Source organism: Fusarium subglutinans (genome assembly GCF_013396075.1).
Source record: "Fusarium subglutinans strain NRRL 66333 chromosome Unknown NRRL66333_c0000073, whole genome shotgun sequence".
Classification (NCBI taxonomy): domain Eukaryota; kingdom Fungi; phylum Ascomycota; class Sordariomycetes; order Hypocreales; family Nectriaceae; genus Fusarium; species Fusarium subglutinans.
In genome coordinates this window covers 27063-51955 of record NW_023502136.1, presented here as the reverse complement: position 1 = coordinate 51955, position 24893 = coordinate 27063, and the positions used below count along the sequence as shown (strand labels likewise).

At 48.9% G+C, this 24893-nt stretch overlaps 8 protein-coding genes across 8 annotated transcripts; 5 read left to right on the top strand and 3 right to left on the bottom strand.

Moving 5' to 3' along the window:
* Nucleotides 1-103: 103 nt before the first annotated feature.
* On the top strand, nucleotides 104-1862 carry FSUBG_6652 (multidrug resistant protein; the record flags this gene model as incomplete). Its single annotated transcript, XM_036684874.1, has 5 exons — nucleotides 104-354; nucleotides 407-801; nucleotides 849-910; nucleotides 974-1549; nucleotides 1608-1862. The coding sequence occupies 5 exons, from the start codon at nucleotides 104-106 to the stop codon at nucleotides 1860-1862; spliced, it is 1539 nt and encodes a 512-aa protein (XP_036537805.1).
* Nucleotides 1863-2715: 853 nt separating this feature from the next.
* FSUBG_6651 (cytochrome c oxidase polypeptide 5 mitochondrial) lies at nucleotides 2716-3620 on the top strand (the record flags this gene model as incomplete). Its single annotated transcript, XM_036684873.1, has 3 exons — nucleotides 2716-2944; nucleotides 3284-3477; nucleotides 3534-3620. The coding sequence occupies 3 exons, from the start codon at nucleotides 2716-2718 to the stop codon at nucleotides 3618-3620; spliced, it is 510 nt and encodes a 169-aa protein (XP_036537804.1).
* Nucleotides 3621-4087: 467 nt separating this feature from the next.
* Nucleotides 4088-5952, bottom strand: FSUBG_6650 (ATP-dependent Clp protease ATP-binding subunit; the record flags this gene model as incomplete). The annotated part of the gene is made up of 2 exons (XM_036684872.1): nucleotides 4088-5177; nucleotides 5228-5952. 2 exons carry the CDS (start codon nucleotides 5950-5952, stop codon nucleotides 4088-4090), a joined length of 1815 nt encoding a protein of 604 aa, XP_036537803.1.
* A 1354-nt stretch (nucleotides 5953-7306) lies between these two features.
* On the top strand, nucleotides 7307-9819 carry FSUBG_6649 (1 4-alpha-glucan-branching enzyme; the record flags this gene model as incomplete). The annotated part of the gene is made up of 8 exons (XM_036684870.1): nucleotides 7307-7394; nucleotides 7465-7589; nucleotides 7646-7745; nucleotides 7797-7909; nucleotides 7965-8656; nucleotides 8707-9042; nucleotides 9095-9725; nucleotides 9781-9819. 8 exons carry the CDS (start codon nucleotides 7307-7309, stop codon nucleotides 9817-9819), a joined length of 2124 nt encoding a protein of 707 aa, XP_036537802.1.
* A 3491-nt stretch (nucleotides 9820-13310) lies between these two features.
* On the top strand, nucleotides 13311-15367 carry FSUBG_6648 (ATP synthase subunit beta mitochondrial; the record flags this gene model as incomplete). The annotated part of the gene is made up of 7 exons (XM_036684869.1): nucleotides 13311-13321; nucleotides 13423-13558; nucleotides 13646-13667; nucleotides 13743-13828; nucleotides 13882-13924; nucleotides 13983-14493; nucleotides 14632-15367. 7 exons carry the CDS (start codon nucleotides 13311-13313, stop codon nucleotides 15365-15367), a joined length of 1545 nt encoding a protein of 514 aa, XP_036537801.1.
* Nucleotides 15368-16128: 761 nt separating this feature from the next.
* On the bottom strand, nucleotides 16129-17655 carry FSUBG_6647 (sterol regulatory element-binding ECM22; the record flags this gene model as incomplete). Its single annotated transcript, XM_036684868.1, has 1 exon — nucleotides 16129-17655. The coding sequence occupies one exon, from the start codon at nucleotides 17653-17655 to the stop codon at nucleotides 16129-16131; it is 1527 nt and encodes a 508-aa protein (XP_036537800.1).
* Nucleotides 17656-18783: 1128 nt separating this feature from the next.
* FSUBG_6646 (ATPase family AAA domain protein) lies at nucleotides 18784-21825 on the top strand (the record flags this gene model as incomplete). Its single annotated transcript, XM_036684867.1, has 1 exon — nucleotides 18784-21825. The coding sequence occupies one exon, from the start codon at nucleotides 18784-18786 to the stop codon at nucleotides 21823-21825; it is 3042 nt and encodes a 1013-aa protein (XP_036537799.1).
* A 585-nt stretch (nucleotides 21826-22410) lies between these two features.
* On the bottom strand, nucleotides 22411-24730 carry FSUBG_6645 (transcription initiation factor TFIIH subunit 1; the record flags this gene model as incomplete). The annotated part of the gene is made up of 4 exons (XM_036684866.1): nucleotides 22411-24233; nucleotides 24297-24447; nucleotides 24499-24620; nucleotides 24673-24730. The coding sequence occupies 4 exons, from the start codon at nucleotides 24728-24730 to the stop codon at nucleotides 22411-22413; spliced, it is 2154 nt and encodes a 717-aa protein (XP_036537798.1).
* Between the last annotated feature and the right edge of the window lie 163 nt (nucleotides 24731-24893).

Here is a 24893-nt window from a genome sequence, read left to right as displayed (position 1 = left end):
ATCTTCTTGCCTGATGCTGTGGGCCAGAACTCAGACTGTCGGATGAGCTGAACTTAACTATAAATGTCGAATTGCTCCCTCGAGTACATACATACATGACAGCATGAAACACGTCGAAGTTGACGATCAGCTGGTCAGTGCTGCCACTCCAGCACCACTACCCGAAGAGGATCTCAAGAAGAACGAAAGGGATCTTGAAGAGGGATCAACGTCAGTCGAATTCGATGATCCTCCTTCCGATGACCTCAATGTTGTGAATTGGGACGGCCCTGATGACCCAGCCAACCCTCAGAACTGGTCAGCGAAGAAGAAGACAATCAATGTAATCCTCGTCTCATCGGTTACATTCGTCACGTATGAACGGTTCATTTCCCTTTCATACAGCTCACTCACCTAACACTTCCAGGCCGCTTGCGTCTTCCATCTTTGCACCAAGTATCGACCAAGTCATGAGGGAGTTCCACTCGACAAATGAGCAACTGGCATCGTTCATCGTCTCCGTATATCTTCTCGGTTACTGCTTCGGACCCCTAGTCATCGCGCCTTTGTCCGAAATGTACGGCCGACTCCCGCTGTACCACATTTGCAATGTTCTCTTCGTCGCCTTCACTGTGGCGTGCGCCAAGGCCCCTAACCTGGGGGGACTAATAGCATTCCGACTCCTTGCTGGCCTTGCTGGATCATGCCCGCTGACAATCGGAGCTGGCTCGTTAGCTGATATGATCTCCAAGGAGAAGCGTGGAGCTGCCATGTCTTCGTGGGCTCTGGGACCTCTTTTTGGACCAGTAATTGGACCGATTGGTAAGTGAAACTTTAGGTTGAGTGGTGCCCAAAGCTGACAACTCCAGCTGGTGGATATCTTTCGGCAGCAAAGGGCTGGCGATGGTCTTTCTGGGTTGTCGCTATTGTTGTAAGTGAAATCTTATATCTATTCTTGAATGTTGAATCAAAGGCTGACATTGCTTATCAATAGGCTGGTGCGATCACGATTGTTGCTTTCATTTTTATGAGGGAAACATATGCGTACGCTCTTCTTGAGAAGAAGACCAAGAAGCTGCGCAAAGACACAGGGAACACTAAGCTTCGCTCAGTCCTTGACAATGGCACGACCACGAAAGAAGTTTTCCGTCTGGCTATTACGAGACCTACCAAGATGCTTCTCTTTGCGCCGATCGTGTCGCTTCTATCATTTTACATGGCTCTGGTGTACGGGTATCTATACCTCCTCTTCACAGCCATGCCAACACTCTTTGAGGGAGAATATCATTTCTCCAGCGGATCAGTTGGCCTGTCGTATATTGGTCTCGGAGTTGGTTCCTTGACAGGCCTTGTTATTTCTGGAGCATCAATAGATCGCTTCGCTCAGTATCTCACTCGCAAGAATGGCGGGGAGCCCAAGCCAGAGTATCGACTTCCGTTCATGGGGGGGGCTTGCTTTATTGTTCCGGCTGGATTGTTTATGTTTGGATGGTCTGCTGAGAATAAAGACCACTGGATTGTGCCCATCATTGGTACTTCATTCTTGGGATGTGGTATGATCATCGTATTTGTAAGTGCTCTACCTCTACATGCTGCAACCCGATTTCAGCTTGCTGACTCTTGATCAGATGTGTATCTCAGTCTACCTGGTCGATGCCTACGTTCAGTATGCTGCGTCTGCAATTGCTGCAAGCACTGTACTTCGTTCGCTGGTTGGAGCATTATTACCTCTTGCAGGACGAAGTATGTACAAGAGCCTAGGTTATGGATGGGGAACCTCATTGCTGGGCTTCATTGCAGCTGCAGCAATCCCATTGCCGTTTATCTTTTACAAGTACGGCGAAAGGATTCGAAGAAAGAACTTGTTTGACATCAAGTTCTAGATGGATAGACAGTATGCGTGTTTATGTTAGGATTGTAAGATCTTGAGGGAACGCATTGAAGAACGAGCAAAAGTCGGCATTAGGATCTGAGGCAGGCATATGAGAACATCTCCATTCCGTATAGATAGAGTAGGAAGCATACTTGCAGTCACCAGCAATAGGTGATGGTTAATAAGAACAGGAGTAGCAACTCTAGAAGTGCTCATCGATCGGCTTTTTGATACAGAGAGTCTTACCGGATTCTGGCATGTTCGCGTCTCTAGAGCCAGTTGCAGACCTAAACCTCCGAACCTTGCCGCAATCAGCTGAGCACACTTGGTGTTTACTGTTGATCCTTGTCCGCTATTAACTGGTGAAGTCACTGTATTCATTGTGATATGAAAGTTTGTCAGGTTGGAATTTAGTGAGAGATTGAATGTAACTCTTGGATTCAAGAAAGACATGCGATGGAACCTTGGATAAACCTGAAACTGTTTCGTCTCGACCACTGTCATACTTATCAATATCAAGTCCAATTAATTCATGACATCTGATCCATGCCATTGGGTTCAGTGTCTTGTAAGCTTTGACCAATCATGGACAAGGCGATTTCATCAAGTTCGTGCAAAACCGGCAACAAGGAAAAGAATAGATCACGTGATCAGAAAATGCACCAATCCAAGCCCGAGGCAAGAGAGACCCATCGTATGATTGCTCCCGTCTTGCTAATTCTGACATTCCCCGAATAACTCGCCTTCTTCTCCACGAAACCTCTCTCGAACTCGCACTCGCACTCCACGCTCTCGAGCGCACCAATTGAGCTTCTCTCCCGCTCGTCTCGTCATCGCCGATTACCTCACATATACCGTTCACGATGCTGCGCACATCAGCCTCCAACCTGCTGCGCAAGAGCCTGGTGCGCAGCACTCCCGCCCTGGCCTCCCGAGCTGCCTCAACTCACGCCATCTCTAACCCGACCCTCGCCAACATCGAGAAGCGATGGGAGGGCATGCCTCTGCAAGAGCAGGCCGAGCTCTGGATGGCTCTGCGTGATCGCATGCAGTCCAACTGGACCGAGCTGACCCTCCAGGAGAAGAAAGCTGGTGCGTCACAAACTCTCATCAACTGCGAAAATACCTCCATCCCGCCCGCGTAGCCGAGATATTGGGTCACATCCACCATAACACATCACAACACATGCCTCAGCCTTGCCGGTCATTGATGATTCCCTCGACAAACACCTCAATTGCACAGCTTCAGCCTTGCATTGGGCCCTTCACGAGTCTCAATTGCATCATGTAGAACCCAAGCACCCAATTCGTCTTTCTGATTGGTAGATCGGGCTTCGATATAGCTTTGCCCGTTACATCAACGGCCCATTCCCTGCATCACCATGTATAACTGCGTCACAACCATAAAACTAACTCAAACTCTCTCAACAGCTTACTGGATTGCCTTCGGTCCTCACGGGCCCCGCGCTGTCGACCCCCCTGGAACCGGTGCTCGCGTCGCCTGGGGTGTCTTCATTGGTCTCGCCGCCAGTGTTGCTCTCTTTGGTGCTGTCCGTGTTGTCGCTAAGCCCGCTCCTTACACCATGACCCAGGAGTACCAGGAGGAGACCAACGAGTTCCTCAAGGTATGTTCCATCTTGTCTACGTCGCATCTGGTCGCCTGGCTAATGGTACCTTTTAGAACCAAAAATCTGATCCTTTTACCGGTATCACCTCTCCTGGTTATGCTGGCAAGGGTATGGTCCAGTCTCCCCCCAAGGGTAACTAAATTCAATACACATCATCGTTTCCTTTGTGCTAGAAGCTGGAGTGACTCTACGGAGACGTATTGATGTGTAAAAGGGCCTCTGGTGCGCATGGACATGACCAGAGGTTTCGAGGTCGCTCCAGGGATATCAAGTCCTCTTGGTGTAAATACTGTACTACAACAACGAAACCCGAGTCGAGTCATTTGTTTGATTGAATTTGTTCGCTTGCCTATCTCTGTCGGACCATACCTGAAGCTTTGCCTGACCATTCTGTCGACATTAAACCCAGTTGATCAAAATAGTAATTGCTCCAATACGCCTCGTTTCCAATGATATTGAACTTAGCCACCCCTCGGGGAGCAAGAAAAAACCGGACCTTGATATTGGGTGTCAAAATAAACTTAGGAAAGACCCCTCTAAGTTTAGACTAGACTTACCTAAATATTTTGATTGCTTAGGGTCAAGGTCCTGTGTTTTCTTTCCTCCCCTAGCCTCCGCTCTGTCCTGCTTCTCGATACTTTTCAAATGTGTTCTCAGGTTCCCCTTTGGCTGGGTTCATCTCTTCTGCTTGCATTCTTCTGTCCACCTGGAACCGGCCGTCCTTGCCCCAGTATCCTGCCTTGTCCGTTCCCTTTACGCATGCCTCGGTGATGAGTACATAAGGCATCGGAGCATCAAACATGGGCTCCGCTAGGACACGCTCCATCTCCATTTTGAGACCTCGTGCCCCTGTTTCTGAAGCAGCAGCTCGCTCCGCGATAGCATATAAGGATCTCTCTGTGAAGAATAATCGCGAAGGGTACGTCTCGAAAAGAGCGGTATACTGAGCAACAAGGCTGTTTTTGGGTTCAGTCAGAATACGTAAAAGATCTTCTTTAGAAAGCGGGCTGAGAGCACAGATATTGTGTAGACGCCCTATCAACTCGGGAATGAATCCGAAGCTTTGTAGATCAGCAGGAGTGGTAAGATCTAGGGGCGTGAAAGATGAAGCTGATTGAGGGTTGTGGTGAGGCAAATGCGTATATGTTTCTGACGGCAGAGTTTGCTTGGTGCCAGACATAGAGGAGCGTCCCCTAAGTTCTCCGCCGAACCCCATTGTCGGTCTTGCAACCCTCTTCAGGACCGTCTTGTCTAGCCCGACAAAGGCGCCACAGAACACAAAGAGGATGTTGGTAGTGTCAATAGTATACTGGTCAACCTTGCCACCTGGAGGAGCCGCCTGAGGAGTCGAGGAAGATGGCCCAGATGCGCTATAGTTCGTCGTGATAGGTTGCGTAGATCGGGATGAGCGGTTGTCCTTGACATTGATGGTGACTTTTGTTCCCTCAACGAGCTTCAGCAGCGCCTGCTGAACACCCTCGCCCCCAACATCCCGACCAGTAGTCGTTTCGCGCCTTGCAATCTTGTCGAATTCATCAAGAACAACAATGCCGTGCTCTGTTGCCTTGATGTCATAGTTGGCTTCGATGAGGAGCCGCTCAATGCAGGTCTCAACGTCCTGCCCTATGTATCCAGCCTGAGTGAAGGAGTTGCAGTCACAGATAGAGAAGGGTACATTTATCTTTTTGCTTAGTGTTCTAAGTTCTGTCAGTTTGGTCGTTTCAACAGTTGATAGAAGAAGACAGACTCTAGTATGTAAGTCTTGCCAACACCCGTGGGACCGACCAGAAGGAGGTTACTCTTGTCTATCTTAACGTGGTCGGGGACTGTTATCTCCTCTGCAACATAGAGATGGTCCATTGGGTCGTCATCGAATTCGTGGTTATCGTGAAGCGCACGGACCGACTCATTATGGCCCGGGAACTCATCTTTAAGAGTATCAGCAGCGTAGCGCTCAGGGATAGAACCATGTACACGCTGACCTTCGACAGGGTGCATCTCACGACGTTTCTGGTGCAGTTCTCTGTCTCTCGCAAACCTTTGGCGCATTACCTTATCCCGCCTGTTCCGATCTTCGTGCTCGTGTTGGTGCCTTCGCCGTAGATTCTGGTAGTGATTGAAGATGGTTGCGCATATGGTCTTCTTAGCCCGGTCCTGGCCAACGACGTAGTCGTCTACTCTTTTCTTGAGATCGCGTGGGTAGAAATGCGGTACGCCGAAGTTGGTCTTGTTGAACATGGGGCCACGCCCCGAGTCGACTGATGGGTCATAGCTACTGCTGAAGCCTGAATTGAAGTCGTTGTTGCGTCGTGAAGCTATAGAGGAGCCCGAGATATAGCGGTATTGTTGTCGTAATCGAGAATTGTAGGAGGATAGGCAACGTGTCGTAGTAGGAACCGGCCGTGTGACATAGTGGGAGAGATGACAAAGACAGCAACGAGAGGTAGGGAGTGCCCTTACAAAGGGCGACATTATGATATATATTCAGTTTGCATAATATTGAAGGATGATACAGAGCGAAGCGTCAGGCGACAGTCGACAGTCGACTGAGTTGTAGTATATCTGGGCCGACGATGACGGGATGCGGGGATCGGTTACAGCTTACTGCCGTCGTGCGAGAGTTAGGCCGACGATAGAACCTATCAGTTCGATAGCATGGAAATAAATTGTTACAGCGAGATTGGATATAGGACTGGCGTAGAGAGACGATGCTTCTATGATTGTACCTTAGGTAGTTACGGAATTGAGGATTACCTACTAAGTTATGATACCTTACTGACTTGCGCTTTGCCTGACCACCAGCTTCGGGACTGGCATCATCCGCTATCGGGGTCGAGTGGACGCGCTTTCATTGGGTCCTTAGGTTACCTAGGTACCTACCTAACCTGGCGAGGGGCCTAGGTGACAAAAAGCCTTAGGTAAACTTAGGTAAACTTAGCATAATTTAGTATAGATTCAAAGGTATTTCGACTAAGTATTTTTAGCACCCTAATTTAATATCAGAAGTCTTCTTGCACCCAGGCACCTTAACTAGAGCCCAGCCCAGGTTAACCGTCAAGGCATGGAATTGCGCGCAGGAGCTGATAGTTAGCGCGCAGCAGCCACTGACAGGCCTAGACTGCAGCGGCGTCTCCGCTGAACAAGCCGGGCCGACATGGGGGATCTGATACTAGCCCCCGGCCCTCCCCAAGCACCCTAAGCACCCCAAAGCGAGCGGAGACTACTCTGTACTCCGTATTTGCTCCATGAATTTGATGGGACCCGTCCGAACTGCACCATGATTCTCGCGCAACATCAGAAGAGTCTTTTACAGGAAGTGGCGATATTACGAGGCTCCTGGTTGGGTCCAATGTCACCCTCTCAACCACATGTTGAGCGTTGCAGGCACATAGACTGAAAAAGCCTTCCATTTAAGGGACAGCGCGCAGATACGTACCGTAGCCGTTGAGAGAAATTCACCATTCGCGACGTCATCCCAACTTATCGATAAAGCTCTGAGTGGGTGGGAAACTGAAAGGTTGGTTACCTACCTTACCTTAGGCGAATGAGCTAGATAGGAGGTTGCAAGGTCTCTGATATTGCAGTTCTACTTCTGTTGCCACAATTTTCTGATTCTTCATCTTAATTTTCAAGCCTCTTTTCATCTGGGAAGTTGCTTTAAGATCCTTTGTGCTTCTGTGTCGATTCTTCATCTCCCTCAATTGTGTCTCACTTGAAGCTCAACAATTGTCTGAAGCTTGCAACACCAATATCCCTACTACCCCGCCCACCTCGAGACCTGCCTCCCTTCTACAACCGCGTCGTATTGTCAATTCGACTTTGAAAAATGGCCGCAATTGTTGAAAACTCGTCCAATTCCTTGGACCCCAATCGCTCTGGCGGTGCTGCAGGTGAAATTCCCAACGACGGTACAGGTAAGTCTGCGCATGGCCTGACATGTGATGATCTGATATCCAAGAACGCCACGCTCACGATGTATTTTAGGCGTTGTAAAGCTCGATCCTTGGCTGGAGCCCTTCAGCGAAGCCCTCAGAAGGCGCTTCTCTAAAACTCAAGGTTGGATCAAGACCATCAACGACACCGAAGGTGGCCTTGAGAAGTTCAGCAGGGTAGGCTTCCAGCTTCCCATTCGGCGAGTCCCGTTACTGATACTTGTTGCCTATAGGGCGCTGAGAAATTTGGCTTCAACCTCGATGCTAGTAACAACATTATTTACCGTGAATGGGCGCCTAATGCCACTGCAGCGTTCCTGGTCGGCGACTTTAGTACGTATCCAAACTCAATCGTCTATCCAATGTGCTTACAAAATGCCTTAGATAACTGGGACCGCAATGCTCATCCCATGACCAAGGACGATTTCGGCGTCTTCGAGATTACAATTCCTGCCCAAGATGGACAGCCTGCCATTCCTCATCTTTCCAAAGTCAAGGTAGGTTAAAATCCAGACACGATTATAACACATCGCATCTAATATGTGTCCCTAGATCTCGCTCAACTTGCCCAATGGTGAGCATGTTGATCGACTTCCGGCTTGGATCAAGTACGTGACACAGGATTTGTCTGTGTCTCCCGCATACGATGCTCACTTCTGGAACCCTCCAGCCTCCGAGATATACAAGTTCAAAAACGCCCGGCCTAAGAAGCCTGCAAGTGTTCGTGTGTATGAGGCTCATGTCGGAATCTCCAGCCCTGACCAGCGGGTTGCGACTTACAAGGAGTTTACCAAGAACATGCTTCCACGAATTAAGAACCTAGGTTACAATGTGATTCAGCTGATGGCTGTGATGGAACATGCCTACTACGCCAGCTTTGGCTATCAAATCAACAACTTCTTTGCTGCTAGCAGTCGATACGGTACTCCCGAGGACCTCAAGGAGCTCATTGATACCGCACACGGCCTCGGAATTACCATGCTGCTCGATGTCGTTCACAGCCACGCTTCCAAGAACGTCCTCGATGGCATCAACGAGTTTGATGGTACCGATCACCATTACTTCCATGGTGGCGGCAAGGGCCGACACGATCAGTGGGACAGCCGGCTTTTCAACTACGGCCACCACGAGGTGATGCGGTTCTTGTTGAGCAACTTGCGTTTTTGGATGGACGAGTACCAATTCGACGGGTTCCGATTTGACGGAGTTACCAGCATGCTATATGTTCATCATGGCATGGGCACGTAAGTGACACTTTCACAATTGTATCGGCCTACCGTGCTAATCTCAACAGGGGCTTTTCCGGTGGCTATCATGAGTACTTCGGCGCAGATGTTGACGAGGAGGCTGTTGTCTATATGATGCTTGCAAATGAAATGCTGCATGAACTCTATCCTGAGGTCATTACCATTGCTGAGGATGTCTCTGGTATGCCGGCGCTTTGCCTGCCGCTTTCTCTTGGTGGCGTTGGATTCGACTACCGCCTTGCCATGGCCATTCCTGATATGTGGATCAAGATTCTGAAGGAACTCCAGGATGACGAATGGGACATCGGCAACATCTGCCATACGCTTACCAACCGTCGACATGGCGAGAAGACTATAGCCTATGCTGAGAGCCACGACCAGGCGTAAGTTAATGCTCCTTAGACTTGTTTCATTTTCAGCCACTAACATGCACAGGCTTGTTGGTGACAAAACACTCATGATGCATCTATGTGACGCTGAAATGTACACCAACATGTCGACTCTGTCGCCCCTGACTCCTGTCATTGATCGCGGTATGGCACTCCACAAGATGATCCGGCTTGTGACGCATGGCCTCGGAGGAGAGGGATATCTGAACTTTGAGGGTAACGAGTTTGGTCACCCTGAGTGGCTCGACTTCCCACGTGAGGGCAACAACAACTCATTCTGGTATGCTCGACGACAGCTCAACCTTACGGATGATCCCTTGCTCCGATACAAGTTCCTCGATCATTTTGACCGCTTGATGAACCAGACTGAGGCCAAATATGGTTGGCTCCATGCGCCGCAGGCTTATATCTCATTGAAACATGAAGGTGATAAGGTTATTGTGTTTGAGCGCGGTGGTCTGGTCTTTATCTTCAACTTCCACCCAACCAACAGCTTCAGCGACTACCGTATCGGAATTGAAGTCGCAGGAACTTACCGTGTCGTTCTCAACACAGATAGCAAAGATGTTGGTGGTCACAACCGTGTCGATGAGAATACCCGATTCTTCACTACCCCTATGGAATGGAACAACAGGAAGAACTGGACTCATATCTATATTCCCTGCCGAACTGCTTTGGTAAGTGAACCCGGTTTTCAAATGACCTTTTACGCTTCCTAACATGATTTTGCAGGTTCTGGCTCTTGAGTCCACAATTTCCCAGCACTCCTGAGTATGGAAGATGAGAGATGGAAACGGGGGTCTTGATGAAGCTGCAAGAAGTATCTGACGAGATTGATTCCTTCATTGGGCGGTGATTGTTACAAAGTGCGCCGTTATTGGTTGAGACCGTTGATGTGTCTCGGTTTGTTTTGTTTTGCAGATATATTATAACATCTGAAATAATAAAAGTCAACAGTCAAGATCAACAACTTCAGTGTCCTGGTACCTCTTTCTACCAGTCCCAAGATATTGATCATTGGTCTTGGAGCAAAGAAACACATAGATGCCACTGAACCGTAGGTTTTCAGCCTCAATTTTAGGCTTTACAACTCAAAATCAGAACTGAATGAGCACTCATCAGGAGAATACGACTTCTGACGTTAAATTAGGGTGCCAGATTAAACCGGTCTAAAGTTTTACTAAAATATACCAAACTCCCCTCAGTATTTTCATCACTGAGGTCAAAGGTCCTTATTTTCTTCCCTCCCCTAGGTTGACACTATCATAGGTGGGATAGGGATGCTCACTACCTCCCAATCAATTACATTCCACTTCCTTCAGAACATTCGTGGCGGTCGTCCGATGCCTGTCCTTTTTGTGCTTCTCCTCGAGCGTCCCCAGTAGTAGGCAAGTCTCCTCGGAAGATACCATTCGGAATAGTTTTGGCAGCAATACGACGGTGCTAATTGATGCTTAAAGCTTATGATATCTCAAGAGATGTACCAAGCCAACACACTGAAAAATTCCAATTAACTTCAGGTTTTTGGAAGGCAATGCGCGCATAGGCTTAGGGAAGATAAGTCCCCCAATTAAAATCAGAATCATATGCTTTTATGATGACTCAATCAGTAACCTAATTGGCAGCTGCTGGGGTATAAGAAGCCGTCCTGATGCAATACGACGGTTCGTCTTTTCCTTTCCGATAATATACAAAGTGCCGAATTAATTAGCAAGGCTTGAAACCCCAATTTGCAGCGTGAAATACTAACCGACTCCTCATCCTCAGGTGGAATTGGAGGAAGAACAAACAAACGTTCACTGCATCGGGGGGACTAAAGGCAATGTGAATTGGTAAAACGAACCATAAAACAGTATTTACAACTCACACCGCACGTAACGGTTCTTTCCCGGGACCACCATGCATTTGCCATCGCTCTTTCCTGCAAGAGCGCTTTTAAGGCACTGAAGACAATGCGGATATCGTTTCTCAGGTTCAGGGATCAAGAAAACATCAGACCTTAACTAGTAATATAAAGCGTCAACATAAACCCAATAAAAGGTATCCTAAACTCAGTAAAAGATATCCTAAACTCAGTAAAAGATATCCTAAAGTTAAGTACCTATGCTAAGTTGACCTACCTTAGCAATGCAAAACAAACAAAAGGCACACTCACGCGCCGTCCTCGCCATTGAACTTGGGCTTGCCCTTCTTGCCTTTGGGCGTTGACTTGGTCTTTTTGACAACACCGCCGCCAGTCTTTTTTGGCGTCACGGGGGGGGTAGGGCCGCCAGGCTTCTGACTGGCACCAGCAGTGCTACATACAGTCAGCATATTGTCATTTTGAGCAACGAAAATAACATGCTTTGCCATCTCAGCCACCGAGAGACTCTTGGAAATTGGGGGGGTATTTAAGGAATATTGTGCAAATGCTAGTAAGGCACTGTGAGTGCCGGATGTGAGCTTATTGACTACCTACATGTACAAAGAGAGAATGAAGATCAGGATTTCAAACAGAAAGGATATTATATTACTTATACGACATGAGGACCGATCAACTGCTTACATTATCACATTGAATCGAGGTGGCAGTGAAATATTCTCGCTGCCAATGCCGCGCAGTACCAGCTCAAATTACAGCCAAATCGCAAAAACAATCACCAAACGAAGAGAAATTGGAATATCATAACGCTAGACTCAATCAATTGGCCTCGCATTGGTAAAAGAGCTACAAAAGAAATGAGGCATCGATTTCTAAAGGGAGTTGCAAAGGACTTATCCTGCGACAGCCTCGAAGTATACGTAGAATTGGCTCAGTTATTGAAGTCGAACTCCAGTGTCCTAGTACCTTTTTTCCCCAAGCGCAAGAAATGAATGGGTATAAGTGTGAATTGAAACCCGGTTGCCGAAGCTAATCTGGATGTCGTCAGGTTGAGATCCAATACTGTACGTACCTGGGTTTGAACCGGGGTTGGTTAATGGGGGGCAGCATAAACGGCTAATAAGGGGAAGAGAAAAAAGTTATAATGGGCAAATCTCAGAAAATTTAAATGGGCCACCTAGAACTTGCAACTAGCAATTGCTCGTTATTATTGGTTGGAGCCAGGACCATCTCGTCGTAGCTAATAGACAGACCAATAGGGTTAACCACCTGAGGAACAAGATGGGATGCAAGATGGAGATCCCTGACTGGGCGCCCGGTCTTGTTGCCCCAGAAAAGCCTTGAATTGACAGCATCTCTTGTTGAAAAGAACGTGGATGAGGCTGCTGGTGATTGGAATCATGATATTGTAATAAGTCAATCATAGTATCGCAATCAATGCATCGATTTGTTTAGGCCGCGCTCGTTACCTCCACTGAGCCCGGTATTTATTTGCTATGCAGTACTTCCGTGGTTTTCGGATCATCAGCCAATCTATCTTGAGATTCCACCACCATCTCATTGAACTCCCGCAGCAGCAGCCAGGTATGTATGGAGTAAACCAAGCCAGCTTAATGCTACTTTCCCCGCTCTGTTTTGTACCCTCCCTCTCAATATGGTATCCACGGGTTTCCTAACTGAGGGATCACTGAAGCCTTCAACTTCAACAATTGAGTCAATTCTATATACTAAGTATAGAGCCAAGGACGAGGTAACTGGCTAAAGGTTTGGCTTCGGGTATAAATCGATGCTCAATCATCCACCCCTCCATGTGAGGAAGAAAAATATCGGCCCCATGATTAAGTTGAAGATAGAAATAAAGCCACTTAATTATGCCTGCAGGCCCAAGGCATAAGGGATCAGTGACGATTAACTATATGGCGCCCAGGGCATCTCTCAATCTCTCTCCACTGTCGCTACTTACACTGGTTTACATGGTCCCCATAAAGCCTGGCTCTGTTCACAAGCTACCTGGGGGAGGGAATAAAAGAAAACTCAGGACCTTGATCCTAAGTACTAAAAAGACTTAGGTAGCTTAGTATAAGTTTAGGATATCTTTTACTAAAATTATTTTGATATCTTATATTAAGGTCCGATGTTTTCTTGCTCCCCGAGGACAAGGGGACCGCCAGGTCTGCGAATAATCCCGTCATGTTCATCCCGGGAAATTGCCGGCATCGCAGCTCCCCCGGCGGGGCCAGAGGTAATTTCGGGCTAGCGTTCCACGTGACACTTTGCGAAAGCTCTAACCGACCAAGTCGTCCTCCCGAGCAAAACTGCTCACCTCCCGTAAAAGTTCTCCCTCAGCTTCAACCAACCTCTCTCCACTCCCATATCTGATCGCTCTTTGTCATCTGGCAAGATGTTCAAGAGGTGAGTAACGATCGCGAGAACGAATGTCGAAGATTTTCCGATGACGTTTCCCTCCCAATTGAAGCCCAATTGAGCTGACCCTTGTGTTTTTCCCTCGGCAGCGGCATTTCCTCCTTCGCCCGCGCGGCTCGCCCGGCCGTCCTCCCTCGACGTGCCCTCCGACCTTCATCTCTTCGACTCCCCATCTCCAGCCGATGGGCGAGCACTGCCAGTGTCGGCTCCGGCAAGATTCACCAGGTGAGAACGAGCCGCTCCTCAGCCAATTCCGGTCGCCCGGGCATTACCGACCGCACCAGAACTCCGTGCTAACCCGACTGTTTGCAGGTCATCGGTGCCGTCGTCGACGGTTAGTCAATCATCTATCGCAGGCTCTCGACGAGCCTGGTACACGACGGCGAAAATAATACTGACGTTTTTGCAGTCAAGTTTGATACTCAGAAGCTCCCCGCCATTCTCAACTCTCTTGAGACTGAGAACAATGGCCAGAAGCTCGTTCTCGAGGTTTCCGTATGTTCACATCCAATTACCTCATATGACTGGTCAATTCTAACATCCTCAAGCAACATTTGGGAGAGAACGTCGTCCGTTGCATTGCTATGGACGGTACGTTATGATCGCTCCGAAATTTCTCATAATTCAAACCCCTAACACATTTTTGCAGGTACTGAGGGTCTCGTCCGAGGTGCTTCCGCCCAGGATACTGGTGCTCCCATCACCATTCCTGTTGGTCCCGCAACTCTTGGCCGTATCATGAACGTCACTGGTGACCCCATTGACGAGCGTGGTCCCATCAAGACTGACAAGCGCCTTCCTATCCACACCGAAGCCCCCGAGTTCGTCGAGCAGTCCACCTCTGCTGAGGTTCTCGTCACTGGTATCAAGGTCGTCGATCTTCTTGCTCCCTACGCCCGTGGTGGAAAGATTGGTCTGTTCGGTGGTGCTGGTGTCGGCAAGACTGTGTTCATTCAGGAACTCATCAACAACATCGCCAAGGCCCACGGTGGTTACTCCGTCTTCACTGGTGTCGGTGAGCGAACCCGTGAGGGTAACGATTTGTACCACGAAATGCAGGAGACTTCCGTCATTCAGCTTGATGGCGAGTCCAAGGTCGCCCTGGTCTTCGGTCAGATGAACGAGCCCCCTGGAGCTCGTGCCCGTGTCGCCCTTACCGGGTAAGTTGATAGATAGTGCCCTCCCTTCCTGTTGCAACACCTCAACACCATGCCCCACACACACGCCTTGGTACTCATACTACATCATGATGTTCTGTTTACGACTCTTGGACGCCAGCTAATGCAATATCTCGACAGTTTGACTGTAGCTGAGTACTTCCGCGACGAAGAAGGACAGGACGTGCTGCTTTTCATTGACAACATTTTCCGATTCACTCAAGCCGGTTCCGAGGTGTCTGCCCTTCTCGGTCGTATCCCCTCTGCCGTCGGTTACCAGCCCACCCTGGCCGTCGACATGGGTGGTATGCAGGAGCGTATTACCACCACCACCAAGGGTTCCATTACCTCAGTCCAGGCTGTCTACGTCCCTGCTGACGATTTGACTGATCCTGCCCCTGCCACCACCTTCGCTCATTTGGACGCCACCACTGTCTTGTCTCGTGGTATCTCTGAGTTGGGTATCTACCCCGCTGTCGATCCTCTCGATTCCAAGTCCCGTATGTTGGATCCCCGAGTTGTTGGTCAAGAGCACTACGACGTCGCCACCCGTGTCCAGCAGATCCTCCAGGAGTATAAGTCTCTTCAGGATATCATTGCCATTCTGGGTATGGATGAGTTGTCTGAGGCCGACAAGCTTACTGTCGAGCGTGCCCGTAAGATTCAGCGTTTCCTGAGCCAGCCTTTCACTGTCGCCCAGGTTTTCACTGGTATCGAGGGTAAGCTCGTTGACCTGAAGGAGACCATCAACTCCTTCAAGGCTATCCTTAACGGTGAAGGTGACAACCTTCCTGAGGGTGCCTTCTACATGGTTGGTGACTTCGCCTCCGCCAAGGCCAAGGGCGAGAAGATTCTTGCTGAGCTTGAGGGTCAGTAAGGGTTTTAAGTATTGAAGTTAATGCCGCGGGAGACGGGAGGAGAGAAATAAAGGACCTGTGTACAGAGAAGAGGAACAAAGGTCCCGGGAGGTTTCTCATAGGCTCCGCCAAGTCTCTTTTGTGAGCTGTGTACTAAGAAATCAACAAAATTCCTCTTGTAGCCATATCAAGCTTTCTTTTTTACCAAAAGTGAACCATTCTGCATTATCCGTGATGTGATGAATGCCCTGATGGAGTAGGGAAATACCCCAGCTTATTATTAGGTGTCATACTAGACTTGACAGAAGATATCCTTAACTCATAGAGTCACCTAAGGCTTTTCATCGTAAATCAAAAGCTACTAAACTAAACTTATGTAAAGTTACCTAACTCCTTTCATCATTTAGGATCAAGGTTCTAAGTTTTCTTTCCTCCTCTAGACCGCATACCTACCTAACTATACTTCCCGTCGATGTTACAGTTGGCTTGTTTCATTTTGTCTACTTAATACCCGTCGAATAATTTCTCCTCAGCTTTTTTGTCCATGGACTTGAAATACAGGGGAACGTGATAGCTCTCCCAGTATGGTAACTTAGTACCTCATGATAAGTTGACAGCAGAAGTGCAAGGGTACACATAAATTTGACTCTATTTTTGCTGGAAAGGGAGACCTTCTAGTCTCACGGGTATCCAATGGTTAAACCGTTCTCAAACATTCTCTCGTTTCCTGAGTCTCTGTATCATTAGTTCTGTCAAACTGCCCACCACTAAATCTGTTCGGTCAGGGATCAAATGTCAAGTTAGAGTTCATGTCAGTCCTCCATTTCTCAATAGCCTCCCCCTTTGTTATAACTTGGCCTCTTGAATCCATGAGCACGAGCTTCTTCTCCGCAGGTATCCACTCGACACGTCTTCCCTTCTCGTCAACAAGGGTGACAGATGCCGTTGGGTCTAATCGTAGGCTGTTGGGCTTTTGCGGTGACCAATTTGGATCTTCAAACAAGACTCTTCCAAGCTCGAGCTCACCTTCGACGAGGCGCGCCATGTGCGGGACGAGAAGATATTGTTGCCACTCTGGGCCGATGTGCTCGCAAAGATCCCGCAGTGAACGATTGCCGACGTTCTTTATCCACCAGACATCTGACGGGAACTTAAGAAAAGCTGCATAGTAAGCGAGAATGATAAGAGCCCGAGGGCGCAACTCGCGCGCGAGCTGAACAAAATTCCGGGGCACAAAAGTGAACCAGGTGATGATCCGCAGCATCATGATGGGCCCGAAACCATCGTGTAAGTTCTGATACAAAGAGCCGAGAAATTGAAGTGTCTCATAGTAGGTTTCCACATTGAGAAAGTCTGGATCGCTGGGCTCAATGGAGTTGAGCATGGAGACGAGGCAAGCAGGAATGTGATTTGTGGCTTGCTCGACGTCGACAGAAGGTCTGTTAAACAAACAGTAGAGGCCTGAGTCAATGAGTTTCTCAACACCCATGAGGTCAATGACGAGGCCGATTCCCCTCCAGACAATCATCCAATCGATCAAGTAGAGCTTTTTACCATCCTCATCGCGAAAGTTTTGGGATGATAGAGCAGTGAGCAATAGAGAATTGGCTAATAACGCCGGGAACGTCTCCGGCTGTGCTTTTTCCACAGCCAAACGGTATCCCTCAAAGGAACGAGCACGATAGGTGAGAGCACGTGCAGGGTCATGGCTCAACTGAAGACTCTGCATGTGAAGACTTGCTAGACCAAATAACGAATCCATGAGAAATGGGTTCTCAAAGGCAACCTGAACCATTCTGTTTCTTAGAACCTCGTTGATCGGGTTCGAGGGTCCCTGGTCTACAGAGAAGGAGGTAGACGTTGAGCTGGTGTAGAACCAAAGGAGCTTCATATCTGTCACGTCCATCTGGCCATGGCGGAACGCAGGCGAGACGGTCAACGGCCCAACCTCTTCCATAGGCTCGTCGCCAGAAGAGAGAGAGACGACGTCTGGCGAAGGAGCATTTCGGGGAGCGGATAGAGGTTCTGGTGGCCGTTGAGGAGAATTGGTGATGCTGCTATTTGAGGAGTGAGCAGTTGAGGCTGCGGGAGTAGGATACACGCAATCAGCCTTGCGCAATCTGCATGATCGGCAGACAGGGCGAGCCTCGTCGCATTTAACCTTGCGAGCTTTACAATTGCGACATCCAGTTCGCGACTTCTTGTGAGGTCGTTTAGAATGGTAGGGCTTATTGTTATCGTAATTAGGCGGCGATCCTTCTGGGCTTTCCGACTGGTGTTGCTCTGCTGGGGTCTGAGAGTTGTCCATGGCTGATTATTGAGACTATAACATGGTTATCACAGACGGATAGAACTGATTTATGTATGAGATGACAAAAGTGAGTTGAGTTTCATGCTAACGTTATGTTGAATGAGATGAGTTGCTTGATGACAAGGTCTAGCCCACCAACAGAACAGACAGTGGAAACCCCGCGTACGTGCGTCTCAGGTCTGAGGACCAAACAAGGCTTAGCAGCACTCCAAGTTAGTTCCATTGCAGCTGTGACTGGACGACGACTCTAGTCTATGATGACGATAAGATCTGTACAGTAGGATTCGGGCAGACGGGCTAGACAGGCCCTGGGGTCCAATATCGTACATGATGATTGACTCACTTGCGTGGTGTTCAAAAACGTATCAGACAATATCTCCATATAATAAACAGTGTCGAGTTGACGACGCCCAATACCAAAGTCGGCAATCTGCAGAGCCCGTCTTACTCCTCATCGGCCAGCAGCCTAGGTAGCAGACTTCTCAAATTCTAATAAGTTCGGCGGTAAATATACAGAGAGGTAGTTTTAGTTACTAACTAAGTTAGAGATAATACCAGAATCTGAAGTCATCGACAAAGCAAAACCTCAATGATCTCCTTGAAATCAATACACTGGACTAGTTTCAGGATATATCTTACTTACTACAGTGAATTGTATAAATTATAAGCAAAGTTTTATTTATAGTTGTGTTTCAGTACCTACACGTATTCGCTGATCCCCTTGAATGTGTTAGATACCCTACGTCAACTGGAAATATTCCAGGGTTTTTCTTCAACAGACTTCCAAGGACCTATACAGGGAAAGGAAAGAGACAGGGGTGTTTTATATGCAACCCGGGTCACAGAACATATTATTTTGTCCATTCTTTGATTGTAGAACGGTCAGTTGTCAACGTTGGCCCTGATTAAACCAGGTCCCAAAATTCGATCGGGATTCGGCCGACTTAAAAAATCCGGCCCCGGTTTTGACGAAACTTTTGGGGAAATTGTTAAGCAAGACTTACATGACAGGGCTCATAGCTCGTAGTCATAGCTAGGACACAGCCTTGCGACTTGAGCTTCAAAGGCTTCGCCATAGTCTCCAACTCTCTCCTCCCGGTCCCGGCCGACGAGAAACTCGCCCGGATGCAATCGACAGGGCTCCGCGCCCTGCTCAATCCTGCTACTGTCGCCGCAAGATCGCAAGCCCGATCTCGAATTCGATATCGATCATTTCAGACATCGTCAGCCTGGAGGGATACAGGCGCAGGCGCAGGCGCAAACAATGGTGATAAGCCACCAGGGCAACCAGCAGCTGCAGAGGAAGAAGATGTGCAGCCTCAAAACGGAAACGAGACCGTAGCGGGTCGTTCACGAGTTCGAACTTCGACTTCCGTGAAAAACAGGATAGCTCGCAAACATGCCGCTCCTGCGCTACCCCCTGTCAAACTACCACAAACGTTCCTCGACGACAATGTCACTCTTCACCATGCCTGGAGAAGACCATGCCTCCCTATCGCCCTCGCCGAAGATGCCAAACAACCAAAGACGTCCTCTATCTTTGTCGATCCCCAGGTCGCTGATAAGAAGACTCGAATTATGGAATCCAACAGAGCCCTTGAAGATTACTTCGATGCGACATTCTCTGCCATGTTCGAGAAAGTTGCTGATCGTGTCAAAGCTGTTGTTGCTCTCGATGCCAATTGCCACACAGAGGAGCTCGTACATAAGTTGACGAGCCTCACACGCGCCTACGACATGCTGCTCGATTCAGCATGGCATCTGGCTGATTCGCTATATCCTGCCCGGCACGCGGAATACATATACACCTCAAAGCCATTCTGGTGGTGGCACTACTATAAGGATTTTGATCGACATGCCCAAGAGTTTCGCGACCAGTTTCTTTCAGTTCAGACAGGCCTCGACAGCATTCTCGACTATGACTGGAGACTTGACCACTCCCTAGCCCAGGCCATCGCCGACCTACCTATTCTCACATTCTCCTCTATTCGATCTGCTCTGCGCCGAGAATTAACGACACCGCCCCCTCCTGAATCTGAGTCCAAAAACCTCAAGCGTCAGATTACGTTATTGTCCATGTCTGGCTATAGTGGACAAGCCATATCAGAGGCTGTCGCAGAACATGTCGCCTTCTTCAACGATGCCGATCTGGTTAAACTGAATGCTCAGGATTTATCTATAATAGTAGGAGACTATCTAGACCAGGACTGGGCTTATTCGCGAGGCTCACTCTCGAACATGGGATTCCGTGCTGCAGAGATGAATGGAAAGCTATACAAGGATCCCGATGTGATGACGCGGCACGAGGAGGAGGACAACGACCCTGATACGGGCGTGATTAACATTCGCGCAGCCTCAGGCTCGCTTGAAGACGAGCTTTCTAAAATCAAGCAGGGTGGCTATGACCCCTTTGGCAAATGGGAGAACCTCAAGATCGACAAGGTCCTGGACCAAATTATACAGGCGGCCGAGATCAAGCAAGGCTCCCCGCGTGAGAAGCCTCTCATCATCCATATCCACGACTTCATTGAACTCAGTATGACGCTTGAGGGTTCAATGCTCATAACGAGATTGAGAAATATCGTGGATTCAGCCTGGCAACAAGGTTCCAAGGTTGCAATTCTGGGAACTTCCTCGAGTGAGCAGCCTTCAGAGGAGTATCAAAGCACTCTTCGAGACCTCTCAATCGGAGACTTTGTTATTTCTCGACATATCGATCCTTCTCGCACTCTGAGGCAGCCCAAACCAGCTGGCGGCTTACAAACTTCCAATGGCCATTTTGCTCTTCAGGACACAGACATTTTCGTGGAGAATGTTCAAAACATCAACCGCATGCTGAAATCATTAGGTAGCCAATGTACCCTTGAACTTTCAGACGCTCACATGAAGATCTTTATGCACGCTACAGACACACGAGCCCAGATGCTCAAGAGATCGATTCTTCCTCTACCAGAGGTGTACAACATTGCATGCGCCGCAAAACGTCACGAGGAAGAGGCCGCAGGTGCTGCACCTGGAGGAGTGTATGAGCGTCTTCTCATGGGTCCTCTGAGGCAAAGGCCTGGGCAGCGATACCTTGACGAGCCTGAGCAAGACGGCAAGACGCAAGGCGAGGACTCGCAGAAGAAGGATGAAGATTCGCAATCAGGCAGCCGGACAGCCATGAAGCTGAACGAGTACGAGAAGCGGATATCATCGGGCCACATCAACCGTCAGAACTTGAGAACGACTTTCGATGATGTTCACGTCCCCAAGGACACCATATCTGCCCTCAAGCTTCTCACAACCCTGGCGCTGGTACGACCTGATGCCTTCTCTTATGGCGTACTCGCCCAAGATAAGATCCCTGGATGTCTTCTGTACGGACCTCCAGGCACAGGCAAGACATTGCTCGCAAAGGCAGTTGCCAAGGAGAGCGGCGCAAACATGCTCGAAATCAGTGGTGCAACTATAAATGATAAATGGGTTGGGGAGAGCGAGAAACTTATCCGGGCAGTCTTCACGCTGGCCAAGAAGATCTCACCGTGTGTCGTCTTCATTGATGAGGCCGATTCTTTACTAGCAAATCGCAGCATGCTCGGTGCTCGCGCATCACACCGCTCTCACATCAACCAGTTTCTAAAAGAGTGGGATGGCCTCGAGGAGACAGAAGCCTTCATCATGGTTGCCACCAACCGTCCGTTCGATCTCGATGACGCTGTTCTCCGCCGCCTGCCGCGTCGTCTGCTTGTTGATCTGCCTCTACAAGCAGACCGTACTGCCATACTGAGGATCCTCCTCAAGGGCGAAACCCTCGACCCTGCCGTCTCACTGGAAGATCTAGCCAAGCGAACCCCCTACTACTCGGGCTCTGACCTCAAGAATGCCTGCGTCGCTGCCGCCATGGCTGCCGTCGAGGAGGAGAATGAAGCTGCTGCACGCCACATTGGTCCAGAACCGTATGAATACCCTAAGAAACGTATTTTGCGCCAGGACCACTTCGACAAGGCCCTGCGCCAAATACCGGCCAGCATCAGCGAGGATATGCAGTCTCTCAAGCAGATCCGCAAGTTTGATGAAGAATACGGGGCTAAGAAGAAGGGTGCAAAGAAGACAATGGGCTTTGGCGTCGGCGTAGAGAAGAAGTTCGCCGATGCTGAGGAGGTAAGAATCCGTCGTGGCCCATGAAGATGTTGATGTTAGGCTCGGATTTGGTTTCACATTTTTATGCATCATGGCGTCAGGCAGGAGGAATCTTTCGTTGTATAATACACGCATATATAGACTTGGCCAACACAGAGGTACTTACGATGGATTGAACTGAATGGCGAGCTTGGTTTTGGCATTGGCAAAAACAGCCAATAAACTATAGAATGATATATATAACCAGACTCTGAGCCACGGTCCTGAGGCACAGTAATGGCTGTTGCAATGTGACACTTTAGACTCTATTAGATATTACTCAGCCTGCAACCCTTCAGATGACTGGAAAACAAGTCCCATCTGACCTATCTAGCCCTCAGCACTGATAGTCCAACTCGGGCTGCCGCGATGAAAATGGGCAACATCACTGGCCCTGACGCTCTTCAAGGCGAGAAGACACAGAAGCGCAAGAGGATATCAGCGATGAGCGTGGTGACCAAAAACATCACTTTACGGCAATCCTCGATAGATCAGGGTAAATGCTTTGCAGATGTCTTTTATATTTCACCGATCGGCCATGCTTTCTCCCCTAAGCTGATCATCATGTTTACGGAAATGAGCTTAGAAGGATCATGCTTCGGTCGATATCTGTATCCCTTCTGCTGCGAGAGCCCTCGAGTAGTCGGCTTGAGCCTTCTCCAAAGCATTCATAGTTGGTTGCATCAAAGCAACCACGGCAGCTTTGCCACCTCTAACATTATCAGATCGCCATCTGATCTTCTTGCCGGTTCGCTGGAAATGATCTCGGATCTCTTTCTTCCGGCTGCGAATGATTTCCTCGCGTTCCTTGTCGGCTTCCTCTGCAACGGCGTTGATGCGTGCCAGTGAGCGGCCGAGGGACTCGGCTAGGTACTGTAGCTCACCAGCGCGGTCCGGGTTTCCCGAGAGGAACGCGTTCCAGAATTGATGCAGAAACTCGATGGTCGTTGCGTGGGTAAGACTGCACTTGCGGGAAATCTCAACAGGAAGCCCCATGGGCTCAGCGGCATCCGTCTCGTGACCGTATTTTTGAGCGCGTTGCTGGCGCACTCCCTTCATGATGTCCTTGTCAGCAGCTAAGAGAGCGAAGCGTGATCCAACATGTGGCCGTTTGGGGGCATCTTCGTCACTTTCGCTCTCTTCATCAAATCCCATTGCTGCCTGTATGTTTATTCCGCCAGCACCATCGCTCTCAAGAGTCTCGAGGTCTCCCACTATCTCGAACAGAACTTCGCTAGGAACTTGTCTTTCGAAAACCGCAGCTTGTTTCGAGGGGGCAGAGTCATGCTTTGAAAAGAACTTGTTCTGTTCTTTCACGTTGAGCATAATACGATGCTCCTTCGCGTCGCCTTTCAAGTCACGCAAAGCCAACTGGACATAAGCGTTGTAACCGCCATCGGGATCATCATTGTTGACATCAGATGGGGCAACGTTGGCCATGATCTTCTCACTGAGACTATTGAGGGTCTTTACAATTGGTATATTGGCCCTAGGACGCATCTCGACATCCTTCGCGTTTCCACTTTTGAAGCCTCCCTGATTCTCTTCGTTGGCCTCGATGTCGATAAAGTGCGGTACTTGGTTTGCCATGATTTTGCTCTGAAAAGCAACCGTATTCTCAGCAGGGTCGTATTTGTCGAACAAAGGGTCATTGGGGTCGTTCTCAGCGACTCGCTCACCGCGTAGTTTTTTGGAAAGTCTGCTGAGGAAGAAACGGGACCAGAAGTCCGCTTCAGATATCTTGGGGACATTCTCGTTGTATACACGTTTGATCAGAGGATGTTGTGCGAATATCATCTGCACCTGCTCTACGCTGATGTTTAACTTTAGTTCGCCATCAACAGTCTTGGGTTTGACGGTTGAGAGGACATTATAAGCTCCCTTCTTCTGGTTTATCTCAATAGCATGGGCCCGGAGAAGATTTGTCCGGGTTGACCAGAACTGTGAATTAAAGGCGGCTCCTGATAAGGAGTCGGGCTTGGTCTGCATTGCTTCAACGTATGTTTGATGGAGACTTGTATCTTTTCTCATCAGCGACTGTTGCAACTCGATGTCGTTCTTGAGCTGCGAGTCATCGAACCAGCGCGAGGATGAAGCATTCTGTGAGTTGACGGCGCTGGCGAAGGCCATGGATGCGGAACCGCTACCACCACCACCACTACCACCACTGCCGCCACCAGCGCCTGGATTAGGCGTTGAAGAGCCAGCACTTGCGCCGGATGGTTTTTGAACAGACCCATCGTTGCCACGCGTAGACGCTAATAGGCTGGATAACAGATCTTTGACAGCCTTTGCCTCATCCTTGGCCTCGGCAGTGTTGAAGTGGAAGAGATATGTAGCAGGCTCCGCGTCTCCAACCTTTTCGAAGATTTTGAGCATAACCTTTGGTGAAGAATCTGGGGTCTGCTGGAGATCTGGCGTGAATCCATGTCAATAATCGAGTCGTATCAGAGGACGAAAACCACGTCTCAGCTTACTTGTGATGTTATTGATGTTGAGTGAGATTGTGGCAGGGCCTCCTGAATTAGGAGTCCAAGTGACCAGCTGATGGTCACTTGTGAGAGTCAGAATGCCCTCCTTCTTTTTGAAAAGGGTACGTCCCACTGGGATTGCCATTTCGACGATGGACTAGGTACCTTAGTATTTTGTTAATGAGACGGTTCGATACGGATATCTCACCCCGTTGAGAAGACGCTGTCCAGCTATCAGACTCCCTAGATTGGATTGGATTGGATTGGATGCCTGCTCTTCAGTGCTTTGTTCAGGCAAGACCCACTTGCGGCCACTGATTTCATGATTACCTAAGGCAGTAAGCACATCATTTAGGTACTATCCAATACCTAGACTAGTTACCTATAGGTACTAGGTAGGGGACAGGACTCAGTAGATTTTTGATGGTTGCTTTGTTCATGTTTCATGTATGTATGTATGTATGTACGACTGCAACATCACATCAAAAGCATCATCAAGTCGATCAATTAATCAGGTGACGGCCCAAAAATGTACGTGGGGTTGCTCGCTGTTTTCTCAGTTTTTAGCACATCTTATGCCGACTCCAACCTGCTACTTACAAC